Source organism: Camellia sinensis, chromosome 5 (genome assembly GCF_055761805.1).
Source record: "Camellia sinensis isolate YWXY chromosome 5, ASM5576180v1, whole genome shotgun sequence".
Classification (NCBI taxonomy): Eukaryota; Viridiplantae; Streptophyta; class Magnoliopsida; order Ericales; family Theaceae; genus Camellia; species Camellia sinensis.
In genome coordinates, this window is record NC_138965.1 from 70,017,482 (window position 1) to 70,033,511 (window position 16,030).

General features: G+C 34.5%; 2 protein-coding genes across 15 annotated transcripts; both read right to left on the minus strand.

The window, feature by feature from the left end:
* Positions 1-7,329: 7,329 nt before the first annotated feature.
* LOC145790687 (uncharacterized) lies at positions 7,330-11,680 on the minus strand. 7 transcript variants are annotated; one of them, XM_082869058.1, is made up of 11 exons: positions 11,579-11,680; positions 11,422-11,464; positions 10,767-10,842; positions 10,410-10,645; positions 9,414-9,744; positions 9,239-9,324; positions 8,948-9,041; positions 8,715-8,831; positions 8,423-8,523; positions 8,169-8,243; positions 7,330-7,731 (listed from the first exon to the last, which is right to left on the minus strand). In XM_082869058.1, exons 6-11 carry the CDS (start codon positions 9,239-9,241, stop codon positions 7,525-7,527), a joined length of 597 nt encoding a protein of 198 aa, XP_082725184.1. In that variant the 5' UTR covers positions 9,242-9,324; positions 9,414-9,744; positions 10,410-10,645; positions 10,767-10,842; positions 11,422-11,464; positions 11,579-11,680; the 3' UTR covers positions 7,330-7,524. The 7 variants fall into 7 exon arrangements, with proteins under 7 accessions (XP_082725184.1, XP_082725182.1, XP_082725183.1 ...); XM_082869056.1 differs by having other exon boundaries at positions 9,414-9,803; XM_082869057.1 differs by having other exon boundaries at positions 9,414-9,808.
* Positions 11,681-11,920: 240 nt separating this feature from the next.
* Positions 11,921-14,675, minus strand: LOC145790122 (uncharacterized). 8 transcript variants are annotated; one of them, XR_014328770.1, is made up of 7 exons: positions 14,128-14,675; positions 13,892-13,970; positions 13,705-13,796; positions 12,987-13,039; positions 12,831-12,887; positions 12,590-12,741; positions 11,921-12,077 (listed from the first exon to the last, which is right to left on the minus strand). XR_014328770.1 is itself a non-coding variant. In XM_082867956.1 (7 exons), exons 2-7 carry the CDS (start codon positions 14,050-14,052, stop codon positions 12,064-12,066), a joined length of 387 nt encoding a protein of 128 aa, XP_082724082.1. In that variant the 5' UTR covers positions 14,053-14,164; positions 14,458-14,672; the 3' UTR covers positions 11,969-12,063. The 8 variants fall into 8 exon arrangements, 3 of the variants coding, with proteins under 3 accessions (XP_082724082.1, XP_082724080.1, XP_082724081.1); XR_014328769.1 differs by lacking the exon at positions 12,987-13,039 and adding an exon at positions 13,497-13,626; XR_014328766.1 differs by lacking the exon at positions 12,987-13,039 and adding an exon at positions 13,497-13,626 and having other exon boundaries at positions 11,939-12,077; positions 12,838-12,887; positions 14,128-14,674.
* Positions 14,676-16,030: the final 1,355 nt, after the last annotated feature.

Below are 16,030 nucleotides of genomic sequence, written 5' to 3' on the forward strand. Positions count from 1 at the left end.
AATTTACAGTTATGCCCTTATTTCTAATATATTTTCTTCTCTTTTTTTTTTTCTTTTGTGCTAGAAAGGTAAGGTACACAATGTATGTGAATCAAATTTGAGATGAATTTTTATATGATAATCTTTTTTATTTGGAAAATATTTTAAAATGAGTACAAAAATGACTTAAAATATGGGATTCTTCAAATATTCGAAAAGGATGTGGGATTCTTTAAATATTTCAAAAGGAGTACAAAAACTCTTTAGTAAGCTTTGGGCAAATATATAATTTCAAACTATAATCCAAAAAAAATTCTTAGTGTACTTTTCCAAACGTAACACTCTAATATAACACTCACTCTAATTTAATACGCAAAAAAACTCGTTAGTTTACTTTATCCAAACATAACATTCAAACATAACACTAAAAAAAACTCATTGATATAACACTCTAATGTAACATACAAAAAAAGATATGGAATTCTTCTAAATAATAACATTAAAATTAAAATATTATTATTCAACATCAAAAATTAAATTCTCTTTTCAAGTTTAATAATATGACAATCAATTATGATATTAAAGGCAACATCTCTATAGCGATCCCGGTTGTCCCTTTACTATTTTGTTGTATTCCGGACTCGGTTCCGTGATGTTGGTAGTGGTACACCTTGTTGTCATCCTTTAATTCCACTTGATTGAGTTTTAAGATGTATTGGGCAGAGTTGTTACAAGTTGGTTTGGCTTTGGTTTCAATTCTTTGTTGCCCAGATTTTAGGAGGTCCGCTCGAGCGGGTCTTCTTACGCTCGAGCGGAGATTGCACACTCCCAATTTTTCGTGTCCCTGCAAAACTTCTGCAGGTGTGTTTTTCACGCTCGAGCGGGTAGTACCTTTGGGTGTAAGTTCTGGGAGGGGGAAATCTACGCTCGAGCGGACTGGTCTTCGCGCTCGAGTGGATTTACTTTATTCTTGTGTCTTGGCGCTCGAGCGGGCCTTTTTGCGCTCGAGCGGACCTAGTTTTTGTTCTTGACGCTCGAGCGTTGTGTTTTCCGCTCGAGCGGGAATGTCGTATATCAGTTGACTGTGGGGTAGTTTTAAATCACTTTTTCTCACCCTTTCTCTCTCTTACTGTTCCGAAAAGGCCATTTGAGAGCCTCTCTCTCTAAAACCTTACCTTCTCTCTAGATATTGATCTAGCTAGGGTGTTTTCCTCAACTTTGGTCTTTACAAAAAGGTTGTTGATTATCGAGGGCTATCTTTTGATCTGAGGAACTCGTGGTTTGGAGCAACTTCGTTTTCACCATCTTCATCTTTGGGTCTCATCTTTGAGGTTGGGGTTCCTACTCACTCTTATGGTCTTTGACCTAGATTTTTAGTTGTTTTGATAAAGTATTGAATTTGGGAAATTTTGGAACTTAGGGTTTCAAAATGTGTTAAAGAGGGTTTTGTGATTTTGGGCTCATAATATGTATTTTGGATTTCAAATGGTGTTATTGATGTTGGTTGTTGATATTTAGACCATTGGGTCAATATTGAGAAATGGGGTAGAAAACCCTAATTTGGTTGAATAAATTAATTAGTATAATTAATTTGGGGAAATTTGTGGACTTACGGAATTGAGTTGGAAATAATGAAATTGGCTCATTATGTTGTGAAATGATGGAGTTGGATTTATAAATCGCTCACTTTTGAAAACATTGATATTTTTATCTGTTGAAGCTTTTATTATCTGTTTAGAAATAATTGCTTGGGCTACCGGTGGAGGGTAGTTTTGATTGTTGTAGACAATGTATGATGATTAGGCAAACTAAAACTAATCAATTGGTTATGTCATAGAGTATGACGGTTGATAGAATACATTAACGTTATGTATTGATTGATTGTGTATATGACCTTTTATGTATATACATTGTGTGTGTGGGAGGAGATAGGGGATGTACTCCACGGTTTAGGGAAAGATAGGGGATGGACCTCTAAACCGGATGTTGTTTGGGAGGACATAGGGGATGTACTCCACGGTTTAGGGGAAGATAGGGGATGGACCTCTAAACCGGATGTTGTTTCGGAGGAGATAGGGGATGGACTCCACTGATACAGCTCATATGCTTGTCAGATAATGTGTTGATACAACTCATATGCTTGTCATTGGAAGTGTTGATACAGCTCATATGCTTGTCATTGGAAGTGTTGATATAGCTAATATGCATATCTGTTGAAATGTGGATACAGCTTGTATGCTTATCTGTTGAAATGTTGATACAACTAATATGTTCATCTATTGAAAAATGGGAAATGTTTAATATGAGTCATTGTCTCATATAAAGGATTGGCCAGGTTCTGAGCCGTTGATGTGAATTGTGAAATTGATAAGAAATGGAAACTGAAATGAAATGAGACTGAGTTATGAATTGGTTTATGGAAACTGAACATTTATCAATTGCTAATGTCTTAGTTATTGCTCATACTGTGTTTAGCATATCTCTACTGGGCGTTGGCTCACCCTTTATGGGACATTATTTTCAGGTACAGGTAGTATGCCACCTCCAAGGACATAGCTTGGATGTTGATGAGAGTTGAAGACTCTTCTTTTATTTATTTTGATATATTACATGTAAATTCAAGCCAAGGGCTTAATATGTATTGAGTTAGTACTCTTCTTTTTGTAACCAAGTGTTAACTTGGAAAGCTGTAAGCCCTTAGGGCATTTGCTTTTGTTGTTAACATGTAATACAGTTGTAGAATTACTCTGATAAATAGAAATGGTTAGCTTATTTTATATCAATGCATGTCTAATGAGATGGGTTTTATCTATCATTTTGAGGGCGTTACAATCTCTAATATTTTTTTCTAATTATCAACTAATTATATCATTTATGCATTATTAAATCTAAAAAACAAGTCTACAAAATTGGTTTGTATATCATTTTTTTTTAAATAACCGTGTTATATCCTACCAATATAGCACTCTTAATCTATCCTAATGTCGCGCGCGCGTGTAAGAGAGAGAGAATAGAGAATAGAGATAGATAAAAAAAAGAGTGTGAGTCTACCCCTTTATATGGTCCATCTCATATCATTAAAAATAAATTAATAATACTTAATTAGTGCACCCAAACATTTTACTTCTTTAAAATTGATTTACTTGGACCAAACCTATCTGTAAAGAAATCTTGTGCTTCCATGTGGCGCCATCTAATTGGCGACTACATATTATCCTTATCCCTCACTCATTTACTATCAATTTCATTCATTCCATTAAGAGGCGTGTTTGGGAAGATAATTAAAAACTTATTTTTTTGATTTTTTAAATTTTTTTATGTGAGAAATGATATAATTCAAAATGAATCAAATGCTGATTTTTAACTTTTTTGGCATGTTCCCAAATGGCCCTAAATTTCAAGACTTTTCATCTCTTTCTTATTTTGACTTTTTTTTTCTCATATTATTGTTATGGCTGTCAACAAACCTCTGTCAAAATATTTATAATTTTAATAATTTGTTTTACATATTTTAAAATATTTTAAATTATTTTAATACACTTTTTAAATACTTTTTCAATACTAATAATAATTTGCAAAATCTATCATTAAAATTTTTTCTTATTTTTCAAACAATATTTTTTTCCACTCTCAGAGCACCTCCATCATTATCATCATATCCCACTTTTATTCAAAAACAAAAAAATTCCAACAACCCAATCCCACTTTTATGCCATAATTTGTTAATAATTTATTTTAAAAATAATATTTATCATTGACAAAAAAATGTGTTCCAATCAAAGAATTATCGATATCCGATCAATATGATTTTTTATAAACATAAAATATTCGACGAGTATTACATGTTCAAATCATCGAATTAGGACCCGTGGTGGATCTCACAGATACAACAGTACTGAGAAGCCTCTCCCTAAAGTTTTTATGTGAATTTAAATTTGAATAAGTGCGGTGTAATTATGTAATTGTAGCACTATTTGTAATTAGTTTATCCCCATTTCTTCTACTTAGAAACTAATCATGACATAGGACCCATCTCTGTTTTTTATTTTTATTCTTTTATCGCAATGTCATTGTTGATCGAGTTCATTTATTTTATACCTATGTCTTTGTTAGGAAATTTTTTCATTAGGCTTAAATCTACATAGTCTTAACATAAATTTCATCAAATAATACAATGATCAAGTAATTGTGTTGATATTCTATATTTTGAAAATTTTAAGAACTTTCTTGGAATAAAAATAATAGCAATACATGTTGAAAATTTTGTTTTATAGGCTTATTTTGAGCCAACTTTGAGTCCAAATTTAAATAGAGCCCACACGTCTTTTGGGATGAGTCCAAGAGATAACGTGTTTCTTGCCGCATAACAAGTCACACGGTAAAAACGATTCGTCAAAATCATTTATAAGTTAATGGAAAGTTGGCGTCGTTTTTGATATATGAATTGTGTGATAACATAAAACAAATAGATTCATATGGAACAAACAATTGGAATTTCATAAACAAGAATATGCTGGAATTTACAGAAATTCATAATAAAATAAAACTTGTAAAAGGAAGCAAACCGAAACCTGTGTGATATCACAATGTCCTTAAAACAGATTCACCGCCTCCCGATGGATGCTGAAGGTACGCTAGTGTCTGTCTCCCAAGGATACGATGGTCAAAACCAAATAATGCAGAAGCATCTTCTGAATAGTTTCGACGAACTTGATAATGGTTGCACTCTCTCTAACAAGAACCAAAGAAAAGACTAGCAAAAGAAGGTAGAAAATTTTTCTTTGGTGTAAAAAACATCTCAAACTTTTTTTTATTTCAAAACAACATCTCCATTTTCCATCAAAAATCTATCTTAAACTCTTCTTCTAAGTTGGAGGGAAAAGGCCTTTTTTATACTTGTAGGGAAGAGGACTTAGCCATGAAGGCAACCATAAAACCTAGCATCAATAGCCATCAACTCTAGCCTTCAGGCCTAAAGATACAAAGGTGCAAAACTCTCATATGCATAATGATCATCAACTCTATCATCAAAAGATGAGAGTTACAAAGGTTGAATAAATATATATATATATATATATAATGCTATTTAAATAATCCAACTAGATGGGTCACAAAATGGATACGGATATTGGGTCACAACCCGATCCACACTCAGCCTAAAACATATGCACAAGACAAGCCCAGTCCAGCATAGCACATAACCCATGCCCAAGACTAAGTCCAACACATGCATACACAAGCCTAGGCTAATCTAGACCAAGACTAAAACTAAGTTCAAGTCCAAGCCTAGGCCCAAGCCCAACTTCTATTGATACCCACTTTATGAGACACTCTTATTTACAACTCAATGGTTTCGGTTCATTATTTTTGTATTGCAATCTTCTCACTTAAGATAATACAAAACCACTCAGACCCATCCCAACCGGCAGTTGGATCCCATTTTAATTGATGCCCACTTTATGAGACAATTCTCATTCACAACTCAATGGTTTCGACTCATTATTTTTGTATTACAATCTTCTCACTTAAGATAATACCAAACCACTCAGACCCACCCCAACCGGCAGTTGGATCCCACTTTAATTTCGAATTAAAGTTGCCGAAAAGTCATTATTTTTCAACAATTTTTGGGTTCGTGAAATGGGAAGTTAAAGAGTCAAATGTGGGTTTCCTTAAATTGGCTGTCCCACATTGAAACTTTAAGAGAGCTTCTGTGAATACATAAGCTTTAGGTTAACTTACTTGGGTTGAGCCCCAAGGGGCACTCCAAGTTTTGTAAGGAGGAGAGTTATAGATACAGTAGGCTTTGGCCCAAACCACCATACGCTCATTGTTGCCGGCAGCTGGCCGAGCCGTGTCGGGCACATGTGCGTGGCTCAAGTCGGGTTCTAACTTTAATTTTTAGGACAAAATTCATTTAAATTTTTTTCAAAATTTCTGACCGAAATTTTCTTTTAAATTTAAAATTGAAAATTCAAACTCCAACCAATGTGACCTTTCACACCAATCCGAAATTCTCTTCTTTTTCCCAGCAGATTCAAACTGTTTCAACAGATTTAATCTTGCACCAGTTCAAATTCGAACTTGTTCAGTTCAAATTCGGACATGTCCGGACCTTCCAAACAGGCACCTCACTGCCTATAAATACAAACCCTTCCCAGCAGTTTCTATCATCCAATTAATTCATTTGTGCTTTCATTTTTCTCCTTTCTTGCATATATTCTTTATATTAGTTCATAGAGATTTCAGAGAGTTGCAGTACACAGGTTTGATTTGCTTGGTAGATTGTTTGTAGTGCTGCTACAATTTGTGTTTTTTGATCATTGTATCTTGGGAGATAGACGCCTATACCCCGTAAGCACCTGTGTGGCAGTGAATCTGTCTTAAGGACAAAGTGTCACACACTCGACTTGATCAAAGGTTGCTGTTCTAATTTCCGATACAAGAATATTTCTATAAGTAATTTATTTTTGTTATTTCAGTTTCTTTTCTCTATACAGAAAATTGTTCAAACAATGCAAACATAAACTAAAAAAGAGATAGAGAGAAAAAGAAGGGGAAGTATAATGAATAAATGAACAATCAAATTATAAGTAAAGTACATTAAAACTACTCGTATGTAGGTTAAATGTACTCCTAGGATAGAAAGGAAAATTAAAACTACTCATATGTAGGTTAAATGTACTCCTAGAATAAAAAGGAAATGAAAATCAAGTCATATATTTCATTTGTTGGAATCATTATAATAAAGCCATCAATGGCAATTTACACAATATATATATATATAGGAAAAAACTTCTACTATCACCCAACCACTCGTATAACTTTTATTTTTTTATATTGCCACTTAACCTTCATGAACCTTTAAAATTTATCTTAACAACTTCGTACAAGTGACCAAGAGTGTGCCAAATATCATGCACTAATAATACAAATAATAATAATAAAAATAATAATAGGTGTGGTCATATAATCTCTCACTGCTGGAAAATCTGCTTTTAGCGGCGTTTACAAAACGCCGCTATAGGTACAACAAACGTCGTTAATTCTTTTTGTGACGTTTAATGTCAAACGCCGATGCTGCGGCCGTCGCTATAGCTTTATGACGTTTAAAAAAACGTCGTTATATGACTATAGGCGGCGTTTTTAAAAACGCCGCGAAATATCCCACCAAAGCTACTATAACGTCACTATCATTTTAACGACGTTTTCAAAACGCCGCCATATCTTTTTAAAAAACTTACTGTTAGCTTTTTAGAGTTTTAGGTGGCGTTTTCAGAAACGCCGTGATATCCCCTTTTTTTAATTTTCTTAAATTTTAAATTTAATATGAACAAGGACCTATTGATGTAATAATAAATAAGAAGGCAGCCTAAATAATAATGCATATGTACGGTTTTAGAAACACACAAATGAAGAAATATAAGCTCAAAGCATTAATCTTTACATGCTTACAAACTCCAAAGGCCTTGTTACATAAAGATTTAAAAAACAAAAAACAAAAAACAAAAAGTTGGGTCAAGAGGGTCTCATCAGAGAGTAAAATCAATTTTTCTGGTGTAGCCAATTTTGGGGTCGGGTAGTTATCTGCTGTGGGAATCCTGATGATGCTGCAGCAGTTGCAAACAGTTGCGGAGGATTGATGAACGGCCTTTGCTGATTGTTGCTCATTGACAGGGAGAGGTGATTGCCTTCGGTGGTGGCTCCAATTTGACCTCCATTGCTGCTGCTGCTGCTGCTAAGATACTGAACCTACAACCACACGATTAAAACAATTTATTAGCCGGTCTAATTAATTAACCCAGTTGATATTGTGATATCAAAGTTGTGTAGATTTCTCCATAAAGCAAAGGCATGGAAGAGCTTTTTAGAAGAAATTATAACAAATGTGTTACGTACAGGTTCTAAACGTACTTTATTTTATCTCTTTTCATGTTGCAACTTATATTAGTATCTATTACGTCCCACAAAACATTCTATTCAATTTATAGACTTCGCTGTTAAACAAATGAGTTCAGCTGTTAAATGGTTTTGAAACAAATAATTTGGCTAAACAAATTTGTAGAACGAATCTCGTACCCCAACTACATGAAAATTTGGCTAAACAAATGAGTTCAGCTGTTAAATGGTTTTGAAACAGATAAAAAGATTAAGAAGCAAAAAGGTACTTGTAGCTGGAGAACAGTTACCAGAATAGTGGTTTTTGGTCCGGACAACGCAACCATTGTCTGCAAAAGTGGTTCCAAGAGATGCTCTGCATAAACCTAGTACAAAATTTTGAAATCCTTTTGCTTAGTTGAAATGTTATTGATGAATAATGCAAACATGTAATACATTCATTTATCTAACCTACGTTAAGAAATTTGAAGTCTGAATGACTTAATTTCGACATCTGCAAAGGATATGACAAAAGCATAAGCAAATCCTATTTAACGAAACTTACAACATCAGTGCCAATGATGTAGTCAAACGGTGGATCAACAGCCTTTATTTGATCCACATTACCCCAGCTCAACTCTGCAACCTGGATGGAACCAAAGGAATCTACATGAAACAAAATTTTCACGTAAGAGAACGGTAAATTTTTTTTTACCACAGTAGGTAAGAAAGCAATGACATTTGACAACTTTGCCGATATCAGTTGAACACCAATTATATATGATGGTCATTTAGATAAGAAATTGAATTCAGAGAGAAGTAAGGAAAAAGGAAAGACCAGAAACTTGTAAGCACACCTGAACCAGGATTCATTTGCATGATCCTTGATGCATTACGCTCACAATTTCTCATTAGCAATGGCAAAACCTCAGTTTGGTTTGTGGAGACTACGTCGCATCCTAGCAATGCCATGCCTGAAAACCACACCACTAAACACTAAGCTATTCCCCTCGCAATAGATCACAGTAAACTAGAGCCATCCCTACATAACATTCATATCAGAAATTATGCAAAAACAGAAGACACTCACCAAAACCAGCCACTCCACATCCTGCCCCAAGTTCAATAACACGTTTTCCTTTCAGTTTAGAAGGGGAAAACCTTCCCTTTCTGCAATTTTTTTCCTGAGCCACACAAACATGCACACAAGCACAAACAGAGTTTTAAAAATAATAATAATAATAAATAAATAAAATACTTATTTAACAATCAGATAACACGGTGTGGATGGGCAAATAAGGTTAAGAGAAATGTTGAAAAGCTGAAGGACAAGCATCATTCTGAGAAAATGCCACAATTATCTTATATGGGCCCAACCAACCATTTGTTGAAAAGTTCAAAAGAACTCTGCCTTATGATGACAGATTTTCATTCCTTGTACTTTTGGCTCTTTTCATGGGCAGTCTCCTGAAAATAAAAACCTAAATTAATTAAGCACCACAGTCAACTAAACACGTGTAAACCATAATCTCAAGAACTCTGCCTTATGCTCTTACGTATTTCCATCCCAAAATTGATCCCACCCAATGCAAAAAACATCAGCAACAGTGTGCAATCCGGTCATCATCATTCTTTCTTCTCGCTCTTCAACCCCACGAGAGAGAGAGAGAGCGAGAGAGAGAGTCGCACATGAGGAAAGGAAGAAGGGGGGAGTGGCAACGGTTTGCAGATCTTCAGTCTTGTTCAAGGAGGTAGCAACCAAACAGATTTATCTATTGTACCATATTTTAAAGCATGTAGTGTATTGTGTTATGGTTCCCAGTCCTTGTACAGAAATGATTGTGTTCCAGGTAACATAGGTCGAGCATATTGTATTGTATAATGAAGCTGAAGTGAAGATATAATTTTGTTATTTATCTATATAACTCTCCTCAGTCCTTCAATTTCTGCTCTGACAATTCAAGGGCGTAGAAAAGAAAATAAGAGAAGCTGAATAATTTCCCTCATGAGAGGTAGGGACTGATAAGAAGCAATACATTGACACTGACACTACATAGCCACTCATACGTAATAGCATAGCTTGCTACAAAAAGCTTAACAAGCCATCTGTCATCGCATGAACAAAAGAAAAAACTAGCAAAATAAATTTCAAGCCCACTAAAAGAAAAGATCACACATTTCTGAAGTGTACCAGCAGGTTCTACAGACATCTACTGCAATTAAATAGACAACACCCTTTGAACACTAGTTACCTCACTTAAGGTCTTAACAGATATATTTATTTACATACATGCAAGTAACCACATTTATCACCGAAAACAAGAAAATAACAAACATGTTTTCCCCAATAGTAACATATAATTGAAGACAAAAGCAAATAAATATAAATTGGTGAAATAGAATTGAAAAAACCAGTTTCAAAAGGTTTCCAGATTTTGTAGAATAATGTCAAAAGTAAAGCATGCTCACAGGTAGAAAGTAGCTAAGTGGTGTACACGCAAGAGTTATAATTACTTTTGAGAGATATCAGAAGAATGAAGACCAAGAGTTACCTAAGATGGCAAAGAAATTAGATGTGAAAACTACGGAAGGGTCTCGAGTAACACCAAAAACTGCTGGTATAGAGTCAATCCGAAAATGGGCATCAAATTATCACTAAAATACTAACTACAAAATCCTCAAGCTCTTTGAATGTATACACCTAACATGGACAGGGACAAAGGGAACCCACTGTGAATGCAATATCACTGAGCTCAACAACTGCCACTGTCAGAAGTAAAGGTGTGGCCTGCCAAAAATATAAAAAAGAAGTCAAATCTATGATATTGCAAAACAAGGAAACAAAGATCGGCAAAAAAGAAATGGTTTAGAATGTGGTTGTTCAAATCTATGTTAAAAAAATAAATTACCTCTATTTCGAAACTGAGAGCTGCTAAAGCAGTTAAGCTACCAATCCGTAGTCAGTATGTTTTTCCAGGAATAACCCTGAGAACATAAGGAGAGCATTCAGGATTTGTAGCATTACAAAGATCGGCTTGTATACCAGGAGTAGAGCAATTGAACTGTCCTTTTCCTTGTATCAGAAGTGACTGCAAATTCAAAAAAGTGATAAAAAAAAAAAAAAGAAAAAAAAAAAGAAGTAACAAACCAACCATTAAACATATGTAACTAATTGGGATTGTAAATACCAAATAGTATCAAGTGTAGATAAACCTGAGGCTCCCCAACCCAAATATAGAGGGGAATTACTTAACAGTTAGATAGATAAAAAGAAAATACACAAATATAGAGGGGTGCAAGTTTGCACCTCCACAGTTTTTCGCTTGCACCCTACCACAGATTCACCTTTCATATTTTTGCAATTTTTTTTTCTCTACCCCACTGTCAAGTAATTCCCCCTTATTTTAATCTAGTAAAACAAATTAGGACACCATATATATTTGTCCCAAGAGCACTATATAATTTTTCTTCTCAAGTCTTAGCTAAAAAGTCAAAAACAGTCGGCTTTTTTGGCAATCGCATTCAGACCAGTTTGAGAGAGAGAGAGAGAGAGAGAGAGATTACCAATTCCAACTATAACTGGAAGACCTTTATTCTCCAACAAAGCCTGAAATAAAAGACAGTCCTGAAGTTTGGATCTGACTAAAAGACAAAAGACTCCCATAGACTTGAAGCTCCAAAGTCTAAAAGTTTTCCTCCCTACTTATCTAATAACCGTTACCTGTATTGCTTGAACAGCAAGAAGCAATCCCCTATCCAAGTCATATGAATCAGGCATTGGAACAAGCTGCAGGCTATCCCTGAAAGAAGAAGGATCTGTAGCTGTTTCATGAAAGGAGTCAAGATAAATGAAGAATAGATAACACACCCAAGGCAAAGTTCACTTAACAATAATGCTGGCATGAGAAATTTTACTTTCTACTGGTTGAGAAAACATACCAATAACTGATATGAAAAGAGAATAACTGATATGAAAGACGAAAGGCAAAAGGAACCAAACAATTGTATGGAATACAGATGGGGATTAATTGAAAAGAGAATAACTGATATGAAAGACGAAAGGCAAAAGGAACCAAACAATTGTATGGAATACAGATGGGGTAAAAACAATAACGAAATTATGCCGTTTCTCAACCTCTACTTTCAAGAATCATTTCAAGGTATGATTTAGTGACCCATGGCCCATTTACACCAATCCTCAATGCTTCAGCTCCAACCGTCTACATGAAAGAAACATATCAAGATATAGCACAAGTTAAGACACAAGATTCTTTTTTGATACAAGAAAACATCACTAATTCAAACTTCTTCAACTAAAGTTTGTACCATGCAAAACATGAACAGAAAAAAGACCTATAACAAAATAATAGTGAAAAGAAGTATAAAATTAACTGCAACAATAGTAGAATCCCTGTGTACAAAACAAAATCATACCTTAACCTATAACAAAATAATAGTGAAAAGAAGTATAAAATTAACTGCAACAATAGTATAAAACACTTAACCTACCCAAAAGAGAGATGAAAATAAAAAATAAATAAAAATAAAGGAAAAATACAGTAAGGTGATGTTATCTATACAAAACCTCATTATATTGACGAAAAAAAAAGCAACCTATCAGACTTGGTGATACTAAATGACTAGTATTCCCTGTGTACAATCCCGGGTGGAATGCTTTCGAATATATGATTGTGGTCTAGATTCAAATATTCAAGGTTTCTTGAGAGATTACCGATGTATTCTGGAAACTTGCAGCCAAAATTGTTGATGTTCACTTCCAAACGATGTAAATTGGTGGCATTGATCAAAGAAAAGATAAAGTTCAAGTCCTGTCTTAAGCTTTGAAAAGTTTCTTTTTGATCAAGTATTTCTTGCAGAACAGACCTTTTAGAGAAACAAGCAAACTTGAGTAAATAATAGATAGATTTTAGAATGAATGAATTAAAAGATCACTTTGAAGAAAAGAACAAAACCTCAAACCTCTTGTACGCATACAAATGAGCATCCATCAAATCAGCGCGGATTGCCATCTACACAAGCAATGAAAAACAGAGCCCCCAGTAAGAACCAACTACCCAGTCGAAATGGTCTTAAAAAAGGCAACAAAACAAGGAACAAAGAGTTATTACACATTATTAGATATCATCTGTGCTTCCCCGTGAGCAATAAATCAAACTGGTGACTGAAATTTCTAATCAGTTACGCAGACCCACAAGAGCAATAGATCAAACTGACAAATGATTTTATTTTTTCTTTCCTTTTCTTTTCTGGTACAGAATAAAATTATTTTTTTTGCCAGCAGAGAAAGATAAGAAATAGCTGTTTTAATGAAGGAGATGAAAATGAGGAGGCACGAAAATTTAGGGAAAAGAGAAGAATGCACTCAACATGTGACAACAATTAAAATTTTTTTTTTCCTTTTTCTTGGGTACAAAGACAACCAAAGAATATTAATATGAAGGTCACCCCCCCCCCCCAAAAAAAAAAAAAGGTGGCCCCATGAGCATAGACAGCAAGGAATTAATTTAAAAAATAAACAAATAACAAGGGACAACAACCAATAAATAAATGAAGAAACTCATCTCAGTCATTGCACTAAGCACTGAAGAATATTTTTCTAACAAAGGAGATTTACAGACCTGCCACACTGCTCCAAAATATGATTAAAAGATTGTTTTCTGGTGAATGCCAATAGAAACCTTACAAAGCTGCCGGAAAGAGGTCACAAGCACCCAAAGCATAAATAATGAGAGCATTCATTCCCATCCGCTGAATATATATATATATATATATAATTACAAATACAAATATAATATATGTATATAAATGAACATAGAATCGACTTACTATGTAAAAGATGATGGTTAAGAGGAATCCTGATGCTCCTGCAGTAATGCACATATAGCTCAAAGTGTAAAGTGGTTTAGAAAAAGAAATACCTGGAAGAATCAAGCATACCTTGCAGTTAGAGGAGAACAATGGAGTACTTAAAGTATTAGGATTGCAAATCAGATGCTAAAGTTAGACAGCATACCTAACACCTTTAAAACATAGCCTGAAATTAGTAGAGGGAAGGATGATATGGACCACCAAAATACCCTTTGCCTGTGGCCCTACAAAATGTAGGCAAGCAACAAATTGTAGTAATATAACACAAATCAACAAAAGATCGATCATGTGATTGCACCTTGACATGTATCGAATTTAATAAATACACTTGAGAAGCAATTTAGGCTGCAAAAGCATGCTAAATAAAACCAACAGCATTACAAGGAGGTTGAAGACTGCCCCTCATTCCACAGTGCACCTAGAAAACCAATGTGGTGAATTGACAAATAGTTCCATAAAATAAATGGAAAAAAAAAATGAAGGAGAAGAAAAGAATATAGTATCGAAATTAAGCTACAAAAGATTTTGTGAAAAGTAAAAAAGCATCAAACTTCCTCATACAAAAATCCAACCGTTATGCTTTTGATGTTATCAATTGCTAAGACCATGAAGAGGAACCCAGTGAGAAAAAATGATGGTTGGCACACAGCTTGTCAAATCTTAATTAAAACGATATTGAAAGACACAATGGTAATCAACATAGGCATCAACCATCGAAACGACTAGCTTGAATAAGTATTGCTCAAATTCCTTTGGAGCTTCATCCTGTGAAATCCAGACAGACTCTGACAAAGTCTCTGTCCATCGACACGTCCCATTCCGTACTGATGCTTTCCCTGATTTGCTGACAGCTTTCCCCGTTTCTATGGAGAGAAAAGAGACATAAAGCTTGTCCCATCCTTTGGGTACCTAGAAGGGAAAAAAAATAGAGAGAGCAAAACCATGAAAAAAAAATAAAATTAAATGAACAATGTAACAGTGAAAAAAAAAAAGAAGTTAAAACAAATAAGCTTGGATAAAAACTCAAAACAGAAATCACTGGGTCATAATTCTAGGACAGGGGAGACAATAGCGTAAGCCAGCCTGTTATTACATTAGATTACAAAGTCCATTTTTTTTAAACTATTCAATCAGTCAACATTTTGTGATAGTTACAATTTCTTAGGTAGTGACATCCATATGCCTTCACTCTAAATCCAGAACCGCCTAGCATGACTGTAGTAGTGTAATTCAAGCTGATGTTGGACAGAAGTCAGCAAAATCTAATAGAAGTCCTATTTTGTATCACAGTTCAGAGATATAATATCACTGGTGCATCAAAAAGAATGCATTGATTATTTGTTCTTGTTCTGTCATACAGCACAACTCTCTGATTATAATGAGAGCCATGGCAGGCTTGAACAACAATACTGTATCAGTGTATCACAAGTCAATATTGCTGGATGCCCAACCAGAGGGGATTTGACAATCCAATTAAACGAACCCATGTATAATATATTGATTATCACAAATTCATACAAACCAATTAAAAGAATGCACTGATATATTTTAACACCTTAAAATTCAAACCAACAAAAAAGAAGAAAGAGGAGGCAGATGATGAAGAAAGCAGCAGCTGAAAGCATCTTTACCCGTGATTCTACACTGGCACATACAGCATAAATGCCCCAGTTTCTGGTGTAATTATTATATAAATGTACTTTCCCAAACCTGACACTGGCACATACACTCATTTTCTATAAACGTGGGCTGTCCTAGTTCAAGAACAAGAACAAAAAGTCAAGGTCCTCTTGATAGTAAGTTTACGGGTTTTGTCAGGATGACCAACAAAACTAATCCCTTCACTAAGAAAGCTAACAAATCAATCTCAATACACACTTATCAACAGCCACAGAGTCAAGCAATTAATCTAAAATAGCTATCTACTAACATTTCACATCAAGTTAGGAAAACTACAAATATAAAAATAAAAAAGCTGTCCTTTCCCTTATCAAGTAAGAATGTCAATGCAGTATCAGTTTTCATAAGACATTGAAAGCAATGAATTCTTTGAGGTAGAAGGTTCAACTTACCAGTCAAGCCAAACATTGGACCTCATACTTTAAATCCTATTAACTATTAGGTACTTCAAATAAAGCTAGTAGGCATTAACTCACACAACTTTTGGGGTAACACCGGCAAACTAAATTCTTAATTATGGATCTGTGCAGTTAATAGACTGCTTCCAGAAAATAACAGTAGCATAGAAAAGTTTTCTTTGTCCATGATGACCAAATGGGAAGAA